Below are 27036 nucleotides of genomic sequence, written 5' to 3' on the forward strand. Positions count from 1 at the left end.
CATCACACCGCCATCAAAATCCATTCAGAATGCAATCTCATTTAAAACACAACTAAGATTTCACTTATCAGATCAGTGTATCTGCTTCTGTACATCTGTACATCTCCAGGATAAATGCCACTTTTACTTTTGGATTGCCATATTGTAAAACCATGTTTCTTCATTCAGAATCCTATATCCAACAACCAGTCTTCACCAATACTTTAGTAGTTTTACAAACATCTCCCAGCTATATACATTGTTTTGTGACACAGCTCACCTCCACTGGTAGACTTCTAATATAAACCTTATGATAGCTATATATATAATTGCCTCTGAAGCTGTTTTATACCACACCTCTTAACTACATTATTAAAATTGTATGCAATATACCTCCATTTCTTTGTATTTCTAAGCCCTTATCACATGATCTATAATCTATTAGACAGATACACTAGTACACCTGTTCACATGCTTAATGTTCATCATCAACTAATGCATTAGTATATTTTACACTGTAATAGATGCCTCTATTTTCTTATGAATATAAATGAATCAGCAAATATGTTCATACACAGCTTCTTACTGTTTTATTAATATATATTACTTAGTGCCTGTTCTGTATTAATGGATGTCTGTTTAAAAATATTTGTCATGTGTTGGAGCCTTTCTCCCCAAACCTCCTCTTAAAAGGAGTTTTTAATTAAAGCCAGTCAGACAAACTGGGTAAACAAAAGCAAAACAAAAAAATAAAACAAATACAGACTCATAAGCTTGATGGCTATGGAGAGAATCATTATGGAATTAATAAATAAGGATATAGGTAACCTACAGATTCTCAGTTCAGCTAAGTTTGGATTCATCAAAGACAGGTCTTCCCTACTTAATGTGGTTGACTTCTTTGAAAAAGTGACTGAAGCAATGGACAAGGGCGAAACAGGGCACACCATCAATCTTAGATCTCACAAAAGCATTCTGCATCATCCCACACTCGGGTATCATGCATCCTAGCTAAATGTCAATCCCTATGGGATTTGGAAAGCAAATATGCTCACAAACTGAATCCAGGAATTAAGGTAGGTGGCTGTACCTCCTCCAAAATACTTCTCACTGATGTTGTTACCCAGGGTTCAGTTATTGAGTCACTCATCTTTGGTATTTACTTCTCAGAGGTCAAAGCTAATGTTAAGGGGTTTGTGCCTGATCAGCTTTGGTGATGACTGGAAACTTGGTGCCATTGTAAACTCCCCAGAGTACATCAAGTTCCTCCAAGAAAGCCTGGCTCAAACAAATATATGATGTCAAAACCATGGTGTAAAACTAAATTCCAAGAAGTGTATAATTGTTTTCTTCATCAAGCATGACTCCCCTATCACAAGGAAAACACTCCCCCAGAAATCATCTGAGAATCTATGTCAACAATGAATTGTCCTTTGATCACCATGTATCCATGGTTGTTCTTTATAATAGCACAGCTTGCAGCTATAGATATTGTGGTCAGAGCTAGGGATGTAACTTATCTACTTTATTCGACACAACTCGGCATGTGTTTGGACAGGTACATGAGAACAGAAAAAAAAATATCTACTCTATGGAACTGTCTTCCACTCAACACAAAACAAAGTATTTCACACACTCTGTTCATACCTAATTTGGATGAATGGATAGATAATCACAAATTCACCCCAGTTTAGTGACCCCCACCTTTCATGGTTAGGGGAAACATAAATGTCCCAATTTGTTCTTGTTCAGTCCATCTCTGGGTTATTCTTATGGAAAATATAAGAGCTGAAAATGACCATCAGAGTATAAGGCTAGCTTTCTTAAGATTCTCTCAGCCTAGTAAGTATAAATGAATTTAAGTTTAATGGAAAGCCAATTAGCTTAGTGTATTGTAATGCAATGATACTTGTTTCACTGGCAAGATGGATAAATCAAAGAATTATTCTGTTTTCAGACTTTTTTTAAACTACAGGTGCTGTAGGATGAACTAAAATAGAAATTGGAAAGCTGTATTCCAATCTAGGTTGAAGAATATTTAGGGCAAAAGGTTTCCATCTAGATGAGATTTTAAATTCCTGGAGTAGTTTTTCAGTTTCCTGTTTCAATATGAGATTGAAAAGTTAGAGAATAATCAGTCATAATGCCAAAGTACTTTTGCTGTTGAAATAGAATTCCATTGGGATCGAGCTATAGAGGGATAATGAGCAGAGTCTTTACATTTTTTAAGGTGGTAAATGACATAGTATTGAATTTTTACACTAATTTATAATTTAAATTTCTGGTATCAAGTTCCATAAAGATGAACAGTCAGACTAAAGTTAATTTTCCAATAACAAAGCATATTTTAGGATGGAAGAAGAAAATATCATTAATATATAATAATACATATGTTTGTGGAAGGCCAGACAAATGTTAATTAATAAAGAGAGAAAAAAGAAGAGTCCTTGTACAGAGCCTTGGTGCAGCCGGTTTAGAGAAAGAAGCAGAACAGGAGTAGTGTGTTCCAAAAGTAACAATGAATGCTCTATCTGAAAGATAGTTTTTAAACCAAGAGCAGACATTCTGACAACATTCAGGAAGCAATTTTTTTTTAAGAAGTGGACTGTGACTGACATTGCCAAATGCTTTTTTCAAATATAAAATGCTGTCTTCTGTTTGGAGATGTTGCTCCTTTTTAAAGAAAATATTATCAAGAAGGAAGTGAATGGCAGTAACAGTACCATATCTAGATATCTATACATGTTATGTGTCAGTTTAAAGATATACATTCATATGTAGATAATTATACATGCTACATGTCAGTTGAAAGATATACATTTGTATATATCTATGTATACCTGCTTCACGTCGATTAAAAGATATACATTCATATTTAGATATGTATACCTGCTACACATCAATTAAAAGATATACATCTGTATTTAGATATGTATACATGGTTTGTGTCAGTTAAAAGAAGTATTTATATTTAGTATAGAATTTGTTGGTATAGCAGCTTTTCAAATATCTTAGTTATTGGACTTATGTTACTTATAAGTCTGTAATTTTTGCAGAGCAGGGCTGGTTAATCCTTGGGAAAAGGACTATGAGGGAGCATTTAAAACTGTGTGAAACAATGGAAGTAGTTAGGGAAAGACTAAAAAATGCTACTGGTTTGGATGGGGAGTTATTTTGTAAAACATATTGATGAAGATTGTGAAATAATAGTTTACAGTTGTATTGAGTATTTGTGTGAAATTCCTGCATTTATTTTGCAGAAATAGATTTGCAATAGAGTTTTGTTTCAATGATGATGTGAAAGGGTGTGTCAGGGATTTTTCAGGAATGGTTGGTATACCTTTTAAATTCCTGAGATAGTGAAGAAGATAGAGTTTGTTAAATAAGATAAAAAGATTTGGCTGAAGAAAGGTGGTATGATTGCTTTATTTGGGAAACACTTTTGGTGTACTTAGTTGTTTAATCACAGTACAGAATTTGGGGATAATTGATATGCAGTTATTGAAGAGACCTGAAATAAATAAATTCAGATTAATTTATCCTTAATTAAGTATCTTTTTTCTTAGTTGATTGTATTTATTGTAAGCATTCAGGCTATTTTTACAAATTCTTATCTTATTTTTCCTTTTTCTTGATCTTTTATTTTATTTGCATTACTTTACTTCCAGCATTAAATGCCATTTTGGTGAATGCATGTGGAGAAATGGTCCAGAGTTACAATAACACGAGTCATAGAAGCTTAAAATAATATGCAAAAGAGTATCTTAAAACAAGTACATAAATCTGTTTTACTCGTTAATGGGTAACTTGTACACTTCACTCATATTTACCTATTGAGCAAAACAAAAGCATACAGAGAGAGAAGAGCAAAATATAAAGGTAAAACCAGTTTCTAAAGAATGCGTGTTATGTTGTAAAAATAAGTGTTTGAAAGTGTATTTAAAGTGAACACAGTTAATTTTAGAAGAGCTACAGTATGTGAGTATATGAATAGTTTATATTAGAATTGTTTACAAAATGTTTTTATTATTTACAATTTATTTACCAGGAGACTTTCTTAAATATTCCATTGGGCTTATTGGTCTACATTTTTGGTCCCTCCTGGGGTATTAATTTTTTTTAATGTTTTAGCGAGGGTACTGATACAGCTTTTGTAAAGGTAAGTAGGGAACAGTCAATCAGGTACAGGGTTTTGCTGTTATAGTGGCTGTATTTTCAGATTTGTTTGTATACATTTAATGGTGGCTGGGCGGTTTTGAACATCCATTGTAAGAATAATGGGCAGTGGTTACTAAGTGATGATGGGAGTATCTTTAGATTAAGTTTATCATAAATGTTAGTGTTAAGGAAGTCTATTCTTGATGGTTTAATGGCTGTTTTATTTGAGCATGTTCCTGAAGTAACTGTCTAAGTAATGTTACGAGAAGTAAAAAAACTAAAGGTTAGTTTGTTAGTATCCACAAAGTTGCAACTGATGCCAGCAATAACAATGACATTGTGATGTTTGATTATATTTAGTATGTCTAGCAAACTGGTTTGAATAATAGTGAAATTGAATGCTATGAACATGTAGTCAGTATCACTACGGCTCGTAATCTAATCATTTAGTGTTATTTGAATGATAGTCTGATTAAAGCATCTGTTGTCATTTCCTTTACTTGTAGCTATAAAGGTAAGTGAAAGGTTGCTACTTTTATGTAAAGTACAATAGTTCCCCACCTCTATATTTGGGATTGCTGTCACAGAAATAGTGATATGTGTTTATTATATTTGGTGATATCTATTATATTTTAGTCGGTTCTCAGTATTTGCCACTGTTTAGAAGCTGTAGTGATTAAGTAGATTGGGTCATTTATTATTAATACTTATAACATTCACATGAGTAAGAAAGAGTTGCTAAGTGTTGAATAGCCCGTTCAATTCCGTATATCTGCAAAGCACTAGCAGTATGGAGGCAGTAAGGAGACAGCGTTTTATTTCAATAGATAGTATTTTGTTGACCAGAGTTTGGGTTAGACTTGATTATGAAATTATGGAATGTATTTAATATGTGGTGCCCACCACAGCTGAACATAAAGAAGATTGTTTAATGCTGGGGAAATGTGTGCTGTATAATTCTGTGAAGTGGACAGAAAAGAAAGAAGGGGCATACAAAGATTAACATAACTGCAGAAATTTTAGTAGGATGCAAGTAGCATTAGGCAGTTCTGATTACTGGGTATATTGATGGAGAATTTTTGAGAAAGAAAAAGGAAATAATGTGGTAGTAATATTACTATGACAGAGTAATGTAGTTTGAGAGAAATGTTTTATTATGTATACTTTATTGTTGACGTATCCACAGTCCAAAGTACAGTAAGAAAGAAGAACACATATAAAGAAGTTCTTGAGAAACAGATGTCGAAAAAGTTATGAGGAATTTCATTTCTTAATTTTTATATATAAGAATGCTCCACAGGTAGGCCTCAGCCTGAAGACTGAAAAACAAGATGTGCACTTCAGGTACATAATTCATATACATTCTCACTGCCTGCAAATCAGCTCAAATTAAAGAAATGTTAGAAATGGATTATCAGAGACAAAAATACTGCTATGTAAGGAACTACCTTTAGAGAGAGGCTACCAGAAATCCAATCTGCACAGAAAGAGAGGCTTCAAAAGCCATGGGAATATTTGCAGCTTAAATTAAGTAACCCCCCCCAAAAAAAAACAGAGGTCCAAAAGTTGAATCTATAGTATGCCAATTTCAGTTATATAAAAATAAATACCAGTAAAACATAAGCACGAACACAAAATACAATTTATTGAGTACACACTTTTTTAAACAAGTGACTTCATCATATTCAAAACATACAAATAGTTGCACCATTTAATTATGTCTCTTAAGACACACCTAAAATCCAAATGATCATTCAAACTTCTATCAACTGTAATATTCAGAACTGCCGTTCAAATTATTTAACATCTGTTATTTAACATCCAAAACATTCCCAGCATCCCCTCCTCTTATGTCCATTTCTATGCAATCTAAAACATAAAACAAATATATTTTTTTAAATCATTACAATCCCTAGCATGTCTAAACAAAAATTTCTTCTGTTTTTGCCTTTTACTTCTGAATGTTACTGCTAATAGAGATTTAAATGATCATTTGAATTTTAGGTGTGTGTTAAAAAGACAGAATTTGAAAATACTTTAATAATGTTTTATAGTTTTAATGGATTAGTAATATGAATTTTTGCTGGACTATTTTGTTGTGATTGGTTTATTTCTTATCAAGTGACTTTTAGAGATGCAATTAAATATCTCCAGTATTTGTATGTTTGGAGTCTGATCTAGTCACTTATTGACAAAACGCTTACTCAATAAATTTTATTTTGTGTTTGTGCTTGTATTTTACTGGTGGTTATTTTTTTACTTTTTTGTCGGATCTCCATTATGTTGGTTCCCTGTGTGTTTGGAATTTCAGTTATGTATTTTTGTCAGTGATTACTTCATTAGAACCAATTTCTGTCTCCTAACTCCTTATTTAAATAAGATTTCTGCAATCACATGATTGCTAGGCAAACAATAAATTATTCACCCATTCAATGAAATATAAAGGAAAGTATAAAATAAGCTGAATAGACAATATTAAAATAGAACATTTGAAAAATGCTGTTAGCCAGTTAACATTTCTTCCTTTAAAAAAACACTTTATACTTATGCTACCATTAAGACTTGAGTAGTGGTACACTGACAACCTAAGTCTTCATTTACTTGCCTTTTGTTTTATTTTTCACAATTTTAATACTGTTTGTTTTATAAAAAAGTAAGTTGAAAAGCTTACTAACAAAATATGAATGTTATGCTTTACTGGTAATTAAAATGCAGTTAAAAAATATAATTAATCAATTGATTTTCAATGTTATATATGTTTCCATTGTCCAAGAGATGGTATTAGTAGAAATGTCTCTATGTTTATTGTTTATCAACAAAACAGCAGAGTATAGTGAGTACATCTACTACTATAGAAATTTTCAATGTAGATACAGCTATTTTTCAGAGTAATGTTTCCATTGTCCAAGAGATGGTATTAGTAGAAATGTCTCTATGTTTATTGTTTATCAACAAAACACTGGAGTATAAATAGTTAGTATATCTACTACTATAGAAGTTATCAATGTAGATACAGCTATTTTTCAGAATAAAAATCAGAGTGCCAGACTCATGAATGCCTACACTAAGTATACACCATTCAGAGTGAATAGACAACACAAGCATAACACCCAGCTTCTTCCTCCTAATTTTAGTTTTCCTACATATTTTCTTGCAGCCTTAAATACTGAGTGGGATTCATAAAGGTTACCACAATATACAGACTATGTATGCACTTAGTATAATCTAACTGAGTGAATAGACAGCACAAAAATGCAATAGGGATGTTGTTGAATACATATCATGTACACTTACGGTAGGCGTTCATGACTATAGCCCAGGGTTACTGTTCTGTTATTGGTACCTAGTGATTTTCTTACACAAGATCAGGGCTTCCTTTCAGAGCTGAAAAATGTGTGTAATCCTGATATGTTTATTATGTAAAGAGACACACACTCTTCTAATGAGAACCAAAAATATAAATTTTCAACTAACTGTTATGCTCAGGCATGTCTTGATTTTTTGGGACATAGTGGTTTCAAATAGACTGTTGATCAACCTACACTATATTCCAATATTTTTGTTATAATTTGTTTTGGAAATATGGAAGCAGGTGATAGTCCTCTAATCTGAATATCAGGACTTTTAGAGGCATAGCTGGCATGAGGTGAAAGGGACAATTGCACTGTGTTCAAAGTGCTAAGGGGCATGATAGGCCATTGCCAGTGGGGTGGTATTGCATTATTAGTATTAATAAATAAATGCCAATACTGTTTGCAGTCACAGTTGAAATGCTTTATGTATGGTGTTGTAACTATAGTAAGCTGCTTGTTGCATTTGTAATAAGTAGTTTGCTTCAGTTTCAAGTTCAGGTAGAAGACCTTTACTTACAGTTGAGGGGTGCCAGATCAGTGGACTGCACCAAGCACTTGATAAAATCTTACTACTTGTATCAGATCAGAGGGTGGATTCAGTGCTATGAAGTACATACTAGATTAAGACTTTTGAAGAAAATCTATAATTGGCAGAGCGTGGACATTGTGGCTTGGATTCATGAACATAGTCTGCAATTTTGTATGGTAGTATACAGCTAAAACAGATACCAGAGTCATACTGAGTTCATGAAGGTTCCCAAGACCCTTCACAATACTTGCATATTCTATGTTCTATCTGAAAGATGTCAAGTATGGAGTAGATATTCAAATGGAGTCCCCCACTATTATCTGCAATGCAAAAAGGTGTGGACCACAGTGTTCATTGTGAAATTGAGGCTGGAAGTCAGGGGGGTTCCAAATGAAGACAGCCCAAAACAAAATAATAAAATATGTCTTTGATGATTTTGTCACACTGAAGGTGTGCTCAAGAGAGAGTAGTGAATCCTGAAGCAGTGCAGCAGCACATACTTTGGAAGTCGTACTATGGATAACAACATAGCTCAAGCACCAGCCACAGACAGTGATACAACATTGTTCTTACCAGTGACAACATGCACATGGATAGAAACATAATATGTATAACAACACAGCACAAACACCAGCCGCAGACAGTGATACAACATTGTTCTTACCAGTGACAACATGCACATTGAGAAATACATAATATGGATAACAACACAGCACACCTACCTGCCACAGACAGTGATACAACATTGTTCTTACCAGTGACAATATGCACGTGGACAGATACATAATATGTGTAACAACACAGCACAACTATCAGCCACAGACAGTGATACAACAATGTTCTTACCAGTGACAACATGCACATGGACAGATACATAATATGGATAACAACACAGCACAACCACCAGCCACAGACAGTGATACCACATTGTTCTTACGTTATTAATTTCTTCAAGTCTTTTGGGATTCTAATACCATGACAGGAATGGACCCCATTCCTAAGTCAAAGTACGATTAAAGTTCATGAAATTAGTATTGTTTCACTCTTTGATGTTAGCCAAAAGTGCTCTTCGCAGCAACTGCAATGTGCCCAGTAATGACTCCTCCTGCAATTCATATGCTGTTACATGAATTGGTAACATATCTAAATATGATTGTAAATTTTTTTTTATAAGACCAGTTGCTCCTACTACTATTGAAACTATCTGGGTATCTTTCTTCCACATGGCTCTCGTTTCTGCCTGCAGATTGAGGTGTTTTATGACTTTGTGTCTGTCTGTATGCAAGACACTGTAGTCACTAGGTGTGGTGATTTCAATGATCAATGCTACTTTTGTCTTCTTTTCTTGGACCACTATATCCGGTTTTCTAGCATCTATCTTTTGGACTGTTGGTATTGGGTGATCATATGTGATGCAAACTTCATCATTTTCTTGATTCTCTGTAGCTCATGTTTCCAGTGTTTTTCAACCACTTTGACACCATAATGTTTGCACAATCTCCAGTATAACAATCTCGCCACATTATTATGCCTTTCAGTATATAGTCCCTCTGCCATTAGAGAGTCACAATCAGTAATAAGGTGTGTGACTGTTTCCAATTCGGTTCCACAAAACCTACATATGTCTGTTTCTCCCACATGTTCAATAGACCTAGTAAACCAGCGTGTACGCAGCCCACTATCTTGGGCTGCCAATATTAACCTTTCATTTGTTACCAGTGAGAACATGCACATGGACAGATACATAATATGTATAACAACACAGCACAACTGCCAACCACAGACAGTGATACAACATTGTTCTTACCAGTGACAACATACACATGGTCAGATAAATAATATGGATAACAACACAGCACAACTACCAGCCACAGACAGTGATACAACATTGTTCTTATCAGTGGTGACATGCACATGGGCAGATACATAATATGTATAACAGCACAGTACAACTACCAGCCACAGACAGTGATACAACATTGTTCTTACTAATTTCTCCAAGTCTTTTGGGTTTCTAATACCATGACAGGAATGGACCCCATTCCTAAGTCAAAGTACGATTAAAGTTCATGAAATTAGTATTGTTTTACTCTTTGATGTTAGCCAAAAGTGCTTTTCGCAGCACCCGTAATGTGCCTAGTAATGACTCCTTCTGCAATTCATATGGTGTTACATGAATTGGTAACATATCTAAATATGATTGTAAATTTTTTTTTATAAGACCAGTTGCTCCTACTACTATTGGAACCGTCTGGGTATCTTTCTTCCACATAGCTCTCGTTTCTGCCTGCAGACCGAGGTATTTTATGACTTTGTGTCTCTCTGTACACAAGACACTGTAGTCATTAGGTGTCGCAATTTCAATGATCAGTGCTACTTTGTCTTCTTTTCTTGGACGACTATATCCAGTTTTCTAGCATCTATCTTTTGGACTGTTGGTATTGGGTGATCCCATGTGATGTAACCTTCATCATTTTCTGTGATTCTCTGTGCCTCATGTTTCCAGTGTTTTTCAGCCACTTCGATACCATAATGTTTACACAGTCACCAGTGCAACAATCTTGCCACATTATTATGCCTTTCAGTGTACAGTCCTTCTCCACAAAGGTGGAGCCACAATGGACCCCAGGAGCTATCGCCCTATAAGCCTGACTAGCCTGGTCTGCAAGGCTATGGAATGCATCATCATGGAACTCATTAACAGAGACATTGGGAACCTTCAAACCTTGGACCCTACCCAGTTTGGCTTTGTTAAGGGCAGATCATTCCTCCTAAACATGGTGGACTTCTTTGAGATGGTTACCAAGGCATTAGACGAGGGAAAGGAGGTCCACACAGCCTACCTAGACCTCGCAAAGGCTTTAGACACCATTCCCCATTCTAGTATTATAGACAAGCTCACCAGCTTGAACATAAAACCCCTACGTCATGAGAGGGATTGCCAACTGGCTCATGAATAAAACCCACATGGTGAGAGTTGCAGGCTCCATGTCTGAATCTAAACCAGTTACAAGTGGTGCCCCCCCAGGGCTCAGTCCTAGAACCCCTCCTGATTGGTATATACTTCTCAGAGGTACAGGCAAGCATAGGAGGACTATGGCTGACCAAGTTTGCAGACGACTGCAAACTAGGGGCCATAATTGATTCTCTGGCTGATACAGACACCCTCCAGATGGGTCTCACTGAGACAAATACCTGGTGTTAAAATCATGGCCTCAAGCTAAATGCCAAAAAGTGCATAGTCATCCCCTTTGGAAAAAACAAAGTACCCATGAACTACCACATAGGTGGTAGTCCCCTAAATACAGAAAATGTAATAAGGGATCTGAGGACCCAAGTAAATAGTAATCTCCCTTTGATAATCATATTGCCAAGGTGGTTAGAAAATCCTTCTATGTGGTCCACCTAATCACAAAAGGGTTCGCATCTAGAACAAAAAAGGTTATTGTGCCTCTCTTCTCATCACTCATTAGACCCATCATAGAATACAACCCCCATTTGGGATGTACCTTACAAGACACCTACAACAGCTGGAAAGACCACAAAAGTACCTCACCAAGAGGATTACTGGCCTCAAACAGATGCCCTATGCAGCCCAACTCAAGAAACTCCAGCTGTACTCGGTTGCATACCGCTTACTCAGAGGTGATCTCTGCCTGACATACAAGGCCATGTCCAACCCAGAATTGATGGACATGCTCCACCTAAAAAAAAAAACAAATCCTGGAGAGCCACATGCTCTAGAGATATAAACCTCACCACAATGATAAATAGGACATGCAGGAGGGATAGATTCCTATCCCAGAGACTCCTCATGCTTTGGAACAGGATTCCAATATACATCAGGCACAGCCCCTCACTAACACTCTTCAAGAGAAACCTTGACGGGTGGATGGGAAACAGAAAATTTACCCCAGGGATCACTGCAGTGGCTCTGCTGGACAGTGGCGCAGGGAACTAATGGCTCTGCTGGACAGAGGCACAGGGAACTAATCTAAGGGGGTGGCGAAAGCCAACACATTCTGGCTAGGCTTATAAATGCCCTTGGGCAGATAGCCTAGTACTTACCTATGAACCTATGACTATAAACTCTGTCGGTGTCAATCCCCGTGTATAGTTTGTACATCGTCGGAAGAGAAGTTATTGGTCTATAATTTTTAGGGTAGCTTGCAGGTTCACTCCTAAGTAAGAGCATTGTTTTTCCTGTTGTTAACCAGTGTGGTGTCTGTTCGGGGTGTGCATATAAATAGTTCTTACTCATGGCTAGATCCTTGTGTAAAGAAGTTAATACTTTAAGCCAAAAGTTAGGTACTGCATCTGGGCCTGGGGTTTTCCAATTAGAGGCTTTTCTCAACTTTGTTTCAATCTCTCTGGCTGTTATTTCATCCCATGTCATATCCTGTACCTTTAAACTTCTTCTTACCAGTGAAAACATGCACATGGACAGATACATAATATGGATAACAACACAGCACAACTACCAGTCACAGATAGTGATACAACATTGTTCTTACTTTTCTAATTTCTCCAAATCTTTTGGGTTTCTAATACCATGACAGGAATGGACCCCATTTCAAAGTCAAAGTATGATTAAAGTTCATGAAATTAGTATTGTTTCAATCTTTGATGTCAGCCAAAAGTGCTCTTCACAGCACCCGCAATGTGCCCAGTAATGACTCCTTCTGCATTTCGTATGGAGTTACATGGATTGGGAACATATCTAAATATGATTGTAGATTCTTTTTCATAATACCCATTGCTCCTACTACTATTGGAACTGTCTAGGTATCTTTCTTCCACGTTGCTCTCTTTTCTGCCTGCAGATCCTGGTATTTTATGACTTTGTGTCTCTCTGTACGCAAGACACTGTAGTTACTGGGTGTGGCGATTTCAATGATCAATGCTACTTTTGTCTTCTTTTCTTGGACCACTATATCTGGTTTTCTAGCATCTATCTTTTGAACTGTTGGCAGTGAGTGATCCCATGTGATGTAAACTTCATCATTTTATATGATGCTTTGTGGCTCATGTTTTCAGTCTTTTTCAGCCACTACATACAATACCATAATGTTTGCACAATCCCCAGTGCAACAGTCTTGACACATTATTATGTCTTTCAGTATGCAGTCCTTCTGCCATTAGTGTGTCGCAACTAACAACAAGGTGTGTGACTGTTTCCAATTAGGTTTTACAAAACCTACATTTGTCTGCTTCTCCTACATGTTCAATGGAACTTGTAAACCAGCGTGTATGTAGCCCACTATATGTAGCCCACTATCTTAGGTTGCCAATATTAACCTTTCATTTTTTGGTTTGAATTCGCCTGTCCTTAACCATTCCTGTGTTTGTTCCTGATCAACATGAGGCTCTTCCAGAAGTTTTCTATACTTGCAACTATATTTATGTTTTTTCCACATTTTTTGCCTTTTTATCTGGTCCTTCAGCTTATATGCTTTCTTTTGTTTTTTTGGCACATTCAGTTGCTGCCTGGTTTTTATCTACTTCTGGTTTGATTTCCATTCCTGCTTGACGTCGATATGCTACAATTAAATTAAGCAGAGAAGTCATGTTAGATTTATTCTCTTCATGTTTCAAAACTTTCACTACATTTGGATCTTGTGAGGTCAGTGGATATGTTTGGAGTCCGAGGATAGCTGATCTATACATGTAATCAGTTTCAAGGAGGCCCATCCCTCCTTTGGAATGGGGAATATATAATCTTGGTATTCACTGATTTTTATAAATCATTTGGTGAGCATGAAGCATCCTTCTTGTTTTAATATCTAATTTATCCAGCACTTTTTAGGGATAGTCAATCACTCCAAAACTGTACGTTAGGACAGGAAGAGCAAATTGATTTATAACTTGGATCTTGTTCCTAGATGTCATTGCTGTTCTCAAGATTAATTTAAGTCTTCTAAAGTATTCCTTACTGAGTTTTATTCACATTTTTTCATGTTTCATTGCTGATCCTTCATCATTTCCCAAGTATTTATACACTCCCTCATGCTCAAGTTCTTTTATATCACATTCTTGTTCCAAACTGATGTTTTCCTGGTGCTGCAGTTTTTCTGATTTAAAGGTTGCTTTTGCACATTTATCAAGACAAAATGACATTCTAATATCATCTGAAAAAGTTTTGATAACCTTCAGCTGTGCTTTCATTTCCTTATCTGATGAGCTATACAGTTTTAAATCATCGACAAAGAGAAAATGAGAAGTCATTAGACTTTGTTGTTTTCTAGGAGCCATACTGTAGGTATGGCCTAAGCTGTTAAACAGTTAATGGGTTAATGGCAAGGCAGAATAGCAATGGTAACAGAGATTCAACCTGGAATACCCCCCTTTGATTTTTTATCCCTGGGATAATAATCTGTCTTTCAACATGGCTTAATTGCAAAGTGGTCTGCCATTGTTTCATGGCTACTGTAATGCCGTCAATCAGTGTAGGGTGTATCTTATACATTTTTAAGCATCCTTTTATCCATGAATGGGGGATACTATCAAATGCTTTTTTGTAGTCAATCCATGCCATACTTAGATTCTTCCCCTTTTCACAGTTCTCCACTACAACTTTATTTAACAACAAATGATTCTTTGTTTCATATGACTTTCTTTTATCGCCCTTTTGTTCTACTGCCATAATTGAGTTTTCTTCTAAATGACTATAAACTCTGTCGGTGTCAATTCGCGTGTATAGTTTATATGTCATCAGAAGGCAAGTTATTGGTCCATAACTTTTAGTGTAGCTTGCAGGTTCACTCTTAAGAAAGAGCATTGTTTTGCCTGTTGTTAGTCAGTGTGGTGTCTGTTTGGGGTGCGCATTATAAATAGTTCTTACACATGGCTAAATCCTCATTCAAAGATGTTAATACTTTTAACCAAAAGTTAGGTACTGCATCTGGGCCTGGGGTTTTCCAGTTAGAGGCTTTTCTCAACTTTGTTTCAATCTCTCTGACTGTTACTTCATCCCATTTCATATCCTGTGCCTTTAAACGTCTTATTCTTTCTTTTACTTCTTCTATCCATTTAGCATCTTTATGTTCCACAGGATCTCCACAGATACTTCTCCAAACTGTATCTACTTCCTCTTATTTTTTAGTGGTCTTTCAATTCCTTTTACCCTATTTCTCAATTCTCCATAAAACTTGTTTGGGTCATCAATAAATTGCTTATTTTGTACTTTTCCCTTATATTTATCTGTGTATCATCTATGTTTTTCTGCCTGCGTTGAACTTTTTAGTTTATTTGAGATAGTGCATGATAGATCCAAGTCAGTTCTTATACTGCGCATTGCCTTAGTGACATCTATCGTTCTTAGTATTTTTGTTGATCTAGTCCCTATTCTATAATCTTCTAACAATGACAAGTCTTGTCTTAATTGCTTTATAGTTTTCTCTATTCGATACTTCCATGATGGTATTCGATTTCTCCCCCTCCTTTCCCTCACTACCGCATGTTCTTGTGGTAGAACATTATCAGTTATTAATTTAGCAGCACAATAACATATCCTGTTTACTTCTGTTATATCACATGGATCTCTATAGACAGTCCTAATTACTGTGTTCATTTGTTTTATCAAACTTCTTACTTTTTGGGTTTTATTGACCTTCTGCAGTCTATTTCTCTCATTGATCTTAATATATCTATCAATGCCCATTAAATCAAGCAACTCTTCTCTTAGCTCATTTTCTTCCAAACTGAGGGCACATCCCTTGTTTTCCATTTCTTGCAGGCATTCTATAGAAAGTTCTATAGCATCTTTCTGTGGCACATTCTCTTCAATTTCATCCTGTGTCATCTGTTGCTCTGTTATATGGGACCTCACTGGCCTATCACTCCTCAACATTGACTGCATCAGAGTTTCCACAGTTTCCTGCTCCTTCCCTTGCTGTCTAGCTTCAACTGAATGTTCATACTGGTTTCCTGTGGAAGGCTCCAAAATATCTTGATATGGCACGTGACCAATAGCTTCCTGTTCCACTGGTTTCCCCTTAATTTGGATATCCATTGCTCTATCCTGTTGTGGTGATTTCGGCATTCAATTTTGTACACTGAATCCTTCTCTTTGCAGCTGTTCCATTACCTCAGTTTCTATTTCTTTGACTTCTCCATTACTAATCTCTTTTCCTATGTTTTCTCTTAGTCTTCTTATTTTTTGTATTGTAAAGTTTTCCATATCTGGATTCCTTTGTCTGTATTTCTCTTCAAATATCTTTGGTGCTGCTCTTTTTGTATTAGTTAGTTTTGCTTTCTCCTTTGCATAAATATTACATCATATTAAATCTCTTTTCCTTTCCCCTGTCCATATTTCTTCTTCACATGTCTCCTGATCTTCTTGCTTTTCCTTATTCTGGGGACTCACTCCATCATGCTGTGATGTAGTCTGTTTTAGCCCTTCTACATTAAATCCTTCACTTTGCAGGCACTCTATAACTTCAACTTCTATTTCTTTAACTTCTGCTTTACTAATCTTTTTTTCCGCATTCCATCTTTGTTATATTAATTTTTTTATTGCGAAATTTCCCATATCTGGATGCCTTTGCCTGTATTTCTCTTTGAATATATTTGAGGTTGCCTTCTCTATATTAGTTAACTTGGCTTTCTCCTTTGCATAAATATTGTACCATAACAAATCTCTCTTTCTTTCCCATGTCCATATTTCTTTTTTATATTTTTCAAATATCTCTATGTTTTGTTGTTTACATTTTTGTACTTTCTCAGATGCTTCTTTTTCCAAACAGATGAAAGTTTCTTGATCCATATACTGTTTTTCAAAAATCTGTTGTATTAATGAACGTAAATTTTTATTTGAAGCTTTTGGCAGTTTTTCCTGCAGAAGTATTTTTCTTTCCTCTAATTTCTGTCTTATCTTTTGTATATCTTGTGTCTGGAAATTCTGGACTTTTTACATAATAGTAACAATATATAATTTCTTTCTTATCCTCAATAGTCCACGCTATCATCTTTATGGCTCTTGTTTGGCCAATCAGTTTCTGTGATTTTTGTGGACTGCTTCTTCCTTCTACAATGGGGGGGGGGTGGCATCCTCCCCCTGGGTCTGACCTGGTGCCATTGTAGGATTCTACATTGTCATTTTTTTCCAGTCCTGGCACCAGTGCGCCTACCAGGATTGGGCACTTTTTTATCCTGGGTCTTGTGCACCTTGTTATCTTTTTTTGTTTTTCACTTACTTCTGTCCATGATATATGCTATATAAATACGGTGTATATATCAGTGTTGCCTTGGTGAGATTTTGTGAAAAACAGGATGCACCTCGCAAAGGTACTCACCAAGACTTGAGGATTAATTTCATTTCAGCGCTATAACCAGTGTAAACATGCACATGGACAGCTACATAATATGTATAACAACACAGCACAACCACCAACCACAGACAGTGATACAAAATTGTTCTTACCAGTGACAACCTGGACAGATCCTTTTGTTTGCACAGCTGTCAGGGCAAAGGAGGTTGAAACATTTATGAAGCATCTTTTTTCAGGACAATGGACAAGGTAGTATATCAAAAGTGCCATAATTTATAGGTTCATAGGTAAGTACTAGGCTGGCTGCCCTTGTGGACAAAACTAAGCCTAACCAGTTTCCTGTTCAGTGGTGAGAGTCAAACCCTGTACCTTGTGCCTGTGAGATAAACAATCCCCTTGGGTAATAATGAGCCATTAGATTATAAGCAAGTGAATAGAGAAATTGCCCAGGTAGATGTAACTTTTGCTCAGAAAAAAAAATCAGGGTTATTGTTCTGTAATACATCCTAATGTAATGGTTTCTTAACACAAGATCAAGACTTCCACTCAGAAAAGGAAATGGATGTTTCAGTAATCCAGATATTGTATTTAAAAATGCAGAAAATATGCATCCATTGCTGGTTTGTTTAAGGTTGTCCATTTGCAATATGAGAAATGTGCACTGACAACAGTCTACACTAGGATAGTGTAAAGTCACTTCATAGACAATTTATGAGCCTCAGGCAACATGATGTCCTGAAAGCTATGCAGAACAAGCATGTCATGGACAGAAGCTTTGGTTTCAGCTGCATGCATTGGCCTCTCCTGAATGCCACCTGCCTCATGAAGGCCGAGTAGCCAAGTTGTGTGTGTGTGTGTGTGTGTGTGTGTGTGTGTGTGTGTGTGTGTGTGTGTGTGTGTGCATTGTCATTTTCCTTGTCTGATCATTGCTCGTTAGAGCAATGTGTGCCCCCCATGCCAGCTGCCTCTGGCCAGATTCAGGTTTTCTGATCGCACATGAGACTGGTACATATGTTTAACACAGTCCCATGTTTGGGAATGTATGCAGGGTTTATGAATATAGTTTTCCATTTTAAGGGACTGTTTCATATTCAGCAAACCAAATTCTGCTTGAAAACCTTTTGCAAAAATTTGTATATATAGTTCACTCACTTGGGACTTTAGACCAAGATAGTATTGTGTTTGATATTAATATATTTGAATTAAAACTACATTTGTGAATGATGTGAAACAATTGAATTTTGAAATTTTAAAAACAGAATTGACAAATGGTATAAACAATGTTGATATTTCCACTAAGTAGGGATGTTTCCAATTAAAGTTACATTTAGTCGAATTTGATCGAAAGTTTGCTTGTTTGTTTGTTTAATTTAACTGTGGAGGCTGCCCACTAAAGTGTGCTAGCCTGTGTAACTAATTTATCACTGTCTCTGCATTTTCTGCGTGTTTCTACCAAAAAAACAAAAAAATAATCCTTGTTTTCCCGCCTTCCTCGACTAGTTTAGACCAGTATACAGGCATTGCTGTATTCTGGGCTGTGATGTAGTTCTTGTGTTGTCCATTACCTTACTTGGATAGAAGGAAGTTTCTTTGCTCACCAGTGGGAGTGGGGAGCCTTGAGCAGCCTACCTGTCCTTGTGGGAACTAACCTCAGCACAAGAAGCTGTAGTAATTGGTTGTTTGGGACCATTCCTAGCTCTTTTGTAGTTCACTGCTTAAAATCCGCATTTGCACGGCTTTGCGCGGTCGTGCGCATAGCACAGTGCCAGTTAAACAAGGTTAAACTTTTTCTGGCTCCGCCAAGTCTGCTCTTCAATTTTTCCCTTAGAACTGTTCTACTTGCAATCTAAACAGCCTATACTCTATCTGAAAAGCTCAGCACTTGCTCCTAAAGCATTTTTTATACAGGTAAAGCACTCTTAAACAAAAGAAAGTACTTCATTCACCTAAATTCTGTTGAGTACCCATTCCCCTATAGGTCCTTTCTGACTCAGTTACACAGCAATCTTTTTCACTATTTCTAGCATGTTGAAGGGTCAGTTGCTGGCGTCCTCTCCTGTTCAGCTGGTGAATCTGAGAATCTTGAGGCAATGTTACAATTGCCTCATGTACACAGACAACCCTCTCCTCCTCCCAACAAATACAAATATATACGAGAGATGCAACTATATAGCCAAACTGGAGGCTGAGCTCTCTCAAATCAGTACTGGCAAGACCAGTAAGGAGGAGAAGGTAACCACGCACACCACAAACCCAGTCTCACATAGAACTATCACAACTGCAAACCAAACACATAAACAAAAACATACACGGAGGCGCTGATTAAAAATCTACCAAAACAACAGAGGCCTCCAAAGCAGACACCCAAGCAACCACCACCTCAAGACATAGCACATGCAACACATAGTTCACAAAGTCAGTGTGCTAAACAGTCACAGCCCTTAAGGCCAAACAACATGCCAGACACACTTGTAATAGGTGACTCCATAGTCAGACACACTGACGTCCCGCTCACCAGACTGAACAAGGAAAAGGTCACAGTAAGCTGCCTGTCGGGAGCTAGAATCCACCACATAACACAAGCACTCAGGTCACTCCACAGCAAGTACAAATATGACTCAGTCATTGTACATGCTGGTATGAGCGACCTGAGATGTACCTCCCTGGACTACATGAAAAGAGACATAGAGGAGCTCTCTGATTATGTAGCCCAGGCTGGTATGGCCCTGACCCTGAGCAGCATCTTACCCTCACCAAGAATGATGCCACAGTACAAAGACAAAATGATCAGTTTTAACAATTGGCTTAATTACTGGTGTCATTCTAAGGGGATCCAATGTCTGTCTGCTTGGGATGACATGCTTGACAAGCCACGCTGCTTCGCAAGGGATGGCTTGCACCTGTCACCCCTGGGCTTCCGGATATTGGCCAAGGCTCTTGCCACCACCATAGTGCCTGTTTTAGGAAAGGCTCAAATGACAAACCTACCTCCCTAGAAAACACAAGTGGAAAAAAACTAAGGGTAATGCTGCTCAATGCCAGAAGTCTAAACCTCAAGATGCACGCCCTCGAAGCCCTCCTCAGTATGGAGAACATCGATGTCTGTGCAGTGACTGAAACCTGGTTCAAGGCTCCTGAGAGCACCCCAGCACTATCAGATTTTACCTCATATCATGCTTTCCGGCCCCAAAACTTGGACCAAACCACAAAAGGAGGGGGAGTATCCATTTTCATCAAAGATACCCACACCTCCAGGTTAGTGGCAACGCACGAAGCATCGGAGACTATCCAGGTGCAACTAACCATAGGCAAAACTGCCTTACAGTTTGTAGCATGCTACAGACCACCCTCTCAAACTCAGGAACCCCACACAGCCTTCCTGAAGACACTGGAGAGTATGAATGTCTCTCCAAATACCATCATTTTGGGAGACTTCAACTACCCAAACATAGACTGGGAACATTACTCAAGCCCCAACACCCTAGCCCAAAGGTTCCTAGAATTCATAAACTCAAATGCAATGGAACAACTAGTCACCATTCACACAAGAGGAGACAATATACTAGACCTGATCATCACAAACATGGGGACAAAATGCTCCACACCAGAAGTATATTCCTCTTTGGTAAGATCAGACCATAAATTAATCTCACTGGAAATCCACATCCCGCCCCCACCCCTGCACAAAGACCGCAGTGAAGAACTTCTCAAAAGTCAACTTCACACTTCTTAAGACTGAAGTGGTATCCTTCAAGGCCCCTGGGCCAGTGGAAACCACAACCCACACTGCTGAATCCTTTGCAAATGCCTTCTATGGGCACCTTCAAGAATGCATGGATCATGCAATCCCAAATAAAACCAAGACCCATTCCCCCAAGGGCAGGCGCCAAGTCTGGTGGACCCCAGCCATAAACAAACTTTACAACAGGAGGAGGAAGCTACTACATGACAGAGCAAAATCCCTAAAAGGGAAGGCATCTCTGATCAGTACTAGCAAAAAACTACGATCACTCATAAAATCATCCAAGGCCAACTTTGAGAGAAAAATCGCAAAAGATACAAAAGACAATCACAAGGCCTTCTTTAGCCATTTTAGAAACCTGGGTGGAAACTCCCAGATATGCTCAGAGTTAGTCCAAAATGACACAAAATACACTGAACCCACTGACATTGCCAACATTCTGGCAGACAGGTTCAGTGCAAATTTCTCCTCCCTCCTCCCCAAAGGAGAAATAACTATCCCAGCAGAGTGTAGCCTCCCTAACATCTCAGATGCCCAGGTGAGAGCCGCCCTCTCTAAAGCTAAAAACACAGCATCAATGGGACCAGATGGTGTCCCGGGCTGTGTGCTACATGAACTCCAAGAGGAACTAAACCCACACATAAGGCTGCTGTTTAATCTTAGCCTTACTACAGGATACGTACCCAAAGAGTGGTGTACGGCAACAGTGGTCCCACTTCACGAAGGCGGTGCTTCTACGGACTCTGGAAATTACCGCCCATAAGCTTGATGAGCCTGGTCTGCAAAGCTATGGAGAGGATCATTATGGAACTCATAAACAAAGACATTGGGGACCTACAGACATTGGATCCTACCCAATTTGGCTTTGTCAAGGGCAGATCCTGCCTTATGAACTTGGTCGACTTTTTTGAAACAGTCACTAAGGCCATTGATGAGGGTAAGGCAGTTCACACAGCCTACCTTGACCTTGCAAAAGCCTTTGACACAATACCCCACTCGGGTATTATAGACAAACTCACCAGCTTAAATGTAAACCCATATGTCACAAGATGGGTTGCAAACTGGCTCAAGGACAGAACCCTCAGGGTCAGAGTTGCTGGAGCTATGTCAGACTCTAAGCCAGTCACAAGCGGTGTCCCACAGGGCTCAGTCCTGGGACCCCTCTTGTTCGGCATTTATTTTTCCGAGGTACAGGCAAACATAGGAGGATTGTGGCTGACAAAGTTCACAGATGACTGCAAACTGGGCGCCATAATTGATACTCCAGCGGACACAAACATCCTTCAGAGAGGCCTCATAGAAACGGATAATTGGTGCCAGAGCCATGGCCTTAAGCTGAACGCCAAAAAATGTATAGTCATACCCTTTGGGAAAAGCAAGGTACCGACAAATTGCCAAATAGGTGGTAATCCATTAAGTACCAAAGAGGTAATCAGGGACCTAGGGACCCAGGTTGACAGTAACCTCTCATTTGACACTCACATTGCCAAAGTGGTTAGGAAGACCTTCTATATTGCCCACCTTATCATGAAGGGTTTCACATCTAGATCAAGAGAGGTCATTGTGCCCCTGTACTCTTCTCTTATCAGGCCAATGATTGAGTACAATGCCCCATTTGGGATGTATCTCACCCGACACCTGCAGCAGTTGGAAAGACCCCAAAAGTTCCTCACCAAGAGGATAAAGGGTCTTAAACATATGTCATATGCTGCCCGACTGAAAAAACTCCAGCTCTATTCAGTCGCATACCGCCTACTCAGAGGTGATCTGTGCCTGACGTACAAGGCCATGTCCAATCCAGAATTAATGGACATGCTCCATCTCAGAAAATCCAAATCCATCAGAGCCACGAGAACAAGAGACTTAAACCTCAACACAGAAATAAATAGGACGTGCTGGAGGGACAGATTCATAACCCAGAGGCTCCCTACACTCTGGAACAGAATCCCAGTCCATGTTAGGCAGAGCCCCTCACTGACTCTATTCAAGAGAAATCTCGACAAGTGGATGGGAGATCGTAGGTTTACCCCGGGGTCATCTCTGTGTCACTACTAGACAGAGGCACAGTAAACTAAACCCTAAAAGGGCATAGTATTCTCATCCTAAGGGGTGGTGAAAGCCACACACACTCTGGCTAGGCTTATAAATGCCCTAGGGCAGATAGCCTAGTACGAACCTATGAACCTATAATAAACAATTATTTTACAAATATGTGAATATTAAAAAGGCAAATAATTATTAGCTTCCATCTTTCTGGTGAAAATGTAATAACTGAGAAAATAGACTGGTTGAAGCATTCAATGAATATACTGCAGAATTAAGTTCTGTTGATAAACCCATTTGTATACCAGTGGTACAAGATTGTACACATCGTGACTTTCCTTTAATTTCAAATGAGGACTTTCTACTAAGTTTAAGGAAAGTAAATACAAACAGTTCAATAGGATCTGTTCATCTAGCTGGATATTTTATTATTTACATTACTGACAGTTTTGTTCAAACATTAATAAAAATTTACAACATGTTATACCATGCATTTGTGCTGAGAGACTGGAAACAAATCTCTTGTAGCCCCCATCTTCAAAGGAAGAAATAAATCAAACATCACCAACTTTTTCCTGATTACTCTGGCTTCAGTTATTGAAAAATGCTTCAACAGATGAAAACATTAAAAAGCTAGAAAGATGAAGGTAGCTACAATTCAAGTTTGGATAACAATAAATGTGGATCTATCAATGATAGATCCACTCTTATTGGGCAAATAAACTTCTATAAAAAAACCTCTGAATTAAAAGATATGGGAAAAAAGTGTAGTGATTTGCTTTGATATGTCTAACACTTTTGATCAGTTAAGATATGATAGATTAGAAACCATCACCATAAAGCTATAGATAAAAAGATGGATCACTAATTGGGTATTTAATAGGAAACAATGTGCAGTACTGGATGGACATCAGTTGACTTAGAAAAAGCACACAAGCTGAGTCCCACAGGGCTCAGTGTTAGGGCCTATTTTCTTTAATATTGTTTTTGCAGACTTGCCCACTTCACCTAAATTCTGGCTTACTAAATATGCAGCTGTTTGTAAAGTAGGGCTAACATACATGATCAGGAGGATGTGGAATAGTAGTTATTTAGCTGAAATTGAAAACTGGAGTTAGAAAGCTGAGCTACAGTTTAATCATAAAACATGTAATGCCTTAACCTTGGTAATTATATACGGGTTATGTAAGGATGGGGATATGGTTTTGGAAATAATGTATTAAGTTAAGGATCTTGGTACATTTCTTGGTAAAGACATGAATTTTAAGTACCACATATAAGTCATAAAAAATGGGGATTTAAGACAATCTAGCCTATTGCTGGGTATCTTGGAAACTTGAAATCATTTGATATTAAAGAATGTTTTACAATTATGATTAGACCATGACAGATTATAATTTGTTGTTTTGTAATGTACCAGTCAAGTTCCTAGATGGCTGCTGTAAGCTGATGTCCATGCTGTGAGCCTGTAAGCTACATATTAAACATAATCATTTTGCATTGATTCATTTGGTCAGCAATACTTTATATTCTCTGTATTTTTTTAATACAGCTGAAGAAGCTGGAAGACTGTCTGCCATGCGTTCAGATTCTCTTGTGCCAGGAACCCACAGTCCTCCAATTAGAAGAAAAAGCAAACTTGCTAACATAGGAAGAATCTTTAAACCATGGAAATGGAAAAAGAAGAAAAGTGAAGCTTTCAAACAGACATCTGCAGGTAAGAAAACAAGGCTATGGTTATATGTGATGTGGTGAGATATTTTTAATATTTTTGTTTAAATGTATTACACCTTATTAGTTGGAATATATGTAAAAGAAATAATTCACACAGTTTTAAACTGTAGTGAAATTTTTATTTAAACAGACAATATGTATATCATAAATATTAGTGCAGTATTCTAATCATATAATTGAGTAACATTTAAACAGAAATTACAGTTATTAATTATTAAAATAATTGCATAAATGTTATGTAAATCTAGATTAATCTATATACAATATTTACAAGGTGTGTCGTATTACTCAAATGAAATGTTAATTATATACTATAGATGAAAAATTATCACAGAGCAGTATCCTTATATTTTTCCTATAATGAGGATAGTTTATTACAACTATTACAATTAGTAAATATCTATTTAGATGTTATTGCAATAGTATTAATTTCATGGTCATAAATAATACTGGTTATAATCAAAACTTTGGAAAAGTTGTGATAGATTTTGCCAGTATTTTGCAGTTGTGTATTGCATGCTACAGCTAAAAATCACAAAGTGGCAAATGTTCTTTACTATAACACAAAGGAGTTGTTTAGTTAACTGAAATGTATCTGAGCACAGTACTTGAACAAACAACTGAAACTTTATCCAAGCAGATTGCAGTCATAAAAACATGTTGCCAGTCAGCTTTAACCTCTAAATTACATTTCTAGAAATAATACTTATTCTTATGTATTTTCCCTGGTCTGTGGAGAGTAAGACATGTTGTTATATGGATAGATGTTCATGTAAACATTTTCTAGAATAATTACTTTTTTAGATGAACATAACATTATGGTCATATTTATGTCAGTGAATTTTGGACAGTTTCATTTAGATAATCCAAATAAGAGTTAAGTATAAGAAAATATAATTTTATATAACTGAGAAAAGATTGAAATAGCTGCTGTTTCATTCAGTAGTATGAATAGCTAATTGGCTAAATGACAGAACCCACAAGGTGCAAGGTGCAGGGACAGTGACCTGTTGCTAACCAACTACGTGGATCCTCTCCAGCCACAACTTACACTTAAAAATTCATGGTATATTGAAAACGGGATTAAATTAATTGATAAAAATACAATGTTTTCATATCTGGCAAATGACCATACCCCAAAGGAATGTCACTGAGGTCTAAAGATGCTATTGTCCCTTTGTATTCAACACAATTACAAGGGTACCTTTGCATTTTACCAAGCCTGGCATATAAAACAGCTGAAAAGAACCCAGAGGCACTCAAAAAAGAGGATCACAGGCTTAAAATCCCTACGCTACTAGAAAAAACTAAAAGCTCTTTTCTATATCTTATAGAATCCTCAGAGGAGACTTATGCCTTCTGAACTATTAGGAATACAGTAGTACAAGATCACTTGCACCTTCAAAAATACCAGAACAAGGGATCTAAACCTGCTTCAGCAGCTCCATAAAGCAAGGTGGAGAGCCAGATTAATTACTCAGCATTTCTCTTCTCTCTCTTCTGGAATTGACTCGCCACTGCATACACCCTACTGTCCATCAAACAGGTCTGGATGATTGGATGGGTAATCATAGACTCACTCATGGCATGACTGTCCTAACTGTCCTTGAGAGAGGGGTGGTAAAGTCTAGACTGGGAACTGGTAAGGTTATATTGTCTGTGAGATTCCGTAACCTTGAACTTCCTATTATTTAGGTTTAGTTTAACAATGTGGGATATATCTTCTATTTCATTCATGCTTTGCCGCTTTGTGAGTATATATTGCCTAATGATTTAAACCAGTAAAAAATCTCCAGATCCAATTCCACACTCATTACAATATTATCTGTTGACAGAGTTTTGGGTTATCTTTCACAATTAAATCGGAGGAATAAACCATTTAGCCTCACAAGTAACTTTTAGTTTTTAAATGTGAGCCTTCAATAAATTCTGTTGTGAAGTAGACTGGAAATACATACAACAGCCATTCTTTAATGTTAGCAATGTGTATAAATATATTTTTAAAGAATAACTGTGCATTGCTTATGAATTAGATTGTAAGAACATCAATATTCATGTGCAGGGACTTATTTAATATCCACTTTATTTCTTGATTTGTAACATTTCTAAATAAATTTGATGTTTTAAATATCATTGCAGATAAGCATTTTGTATTTCTTTCCATTTTATAAAGAATATTGTATCTAACAATGAAGTAACACTTTGAATATAGGTATGGGGAATAAGGTT

The 27036-nt window shown here is 37.2% G+C and overlaps 1 protein-coding gene across 2 annotated transcripts in view; it reads left to right on the plus strand.

Annotated features, from left to right (window-relative positions):
- Nucleotides 1–27036, plus strand: part of PHACTR1 (phosphatase and actin regulator 1) — a 1877004-nt gene that overhangs the window by 552735 nt on the left and 1297233 nt on the right. For both annotated transcript variants that reach the window (XM_044064898.1, XM_044064897.1), the window contains exon 4: nucleotides 24626–24790. In XM_044064898.1, coding sequence (XP_043920833.1) covers nucleotides 24626–24790 — 165 coding nt within the window. The remainder of the gene's footprint in view (nucleotides 1–24625; nucleotides 24791–27036) is intronic.

Source organism: Protopterus annectens, chromosome 3.part0 (assembly GCF_019279795.1).
Source record: "Protopterus annectens isolate FY-2018-M chromosome 3.part0, PAN1.0, whole genome shotgun sequence".
NCBI classification, from domain to species: Eukaryota; Metazoa; Chordata; order Ceratodontiformes; family Protopteridae; genus Protopterus; species Protopterus annectens.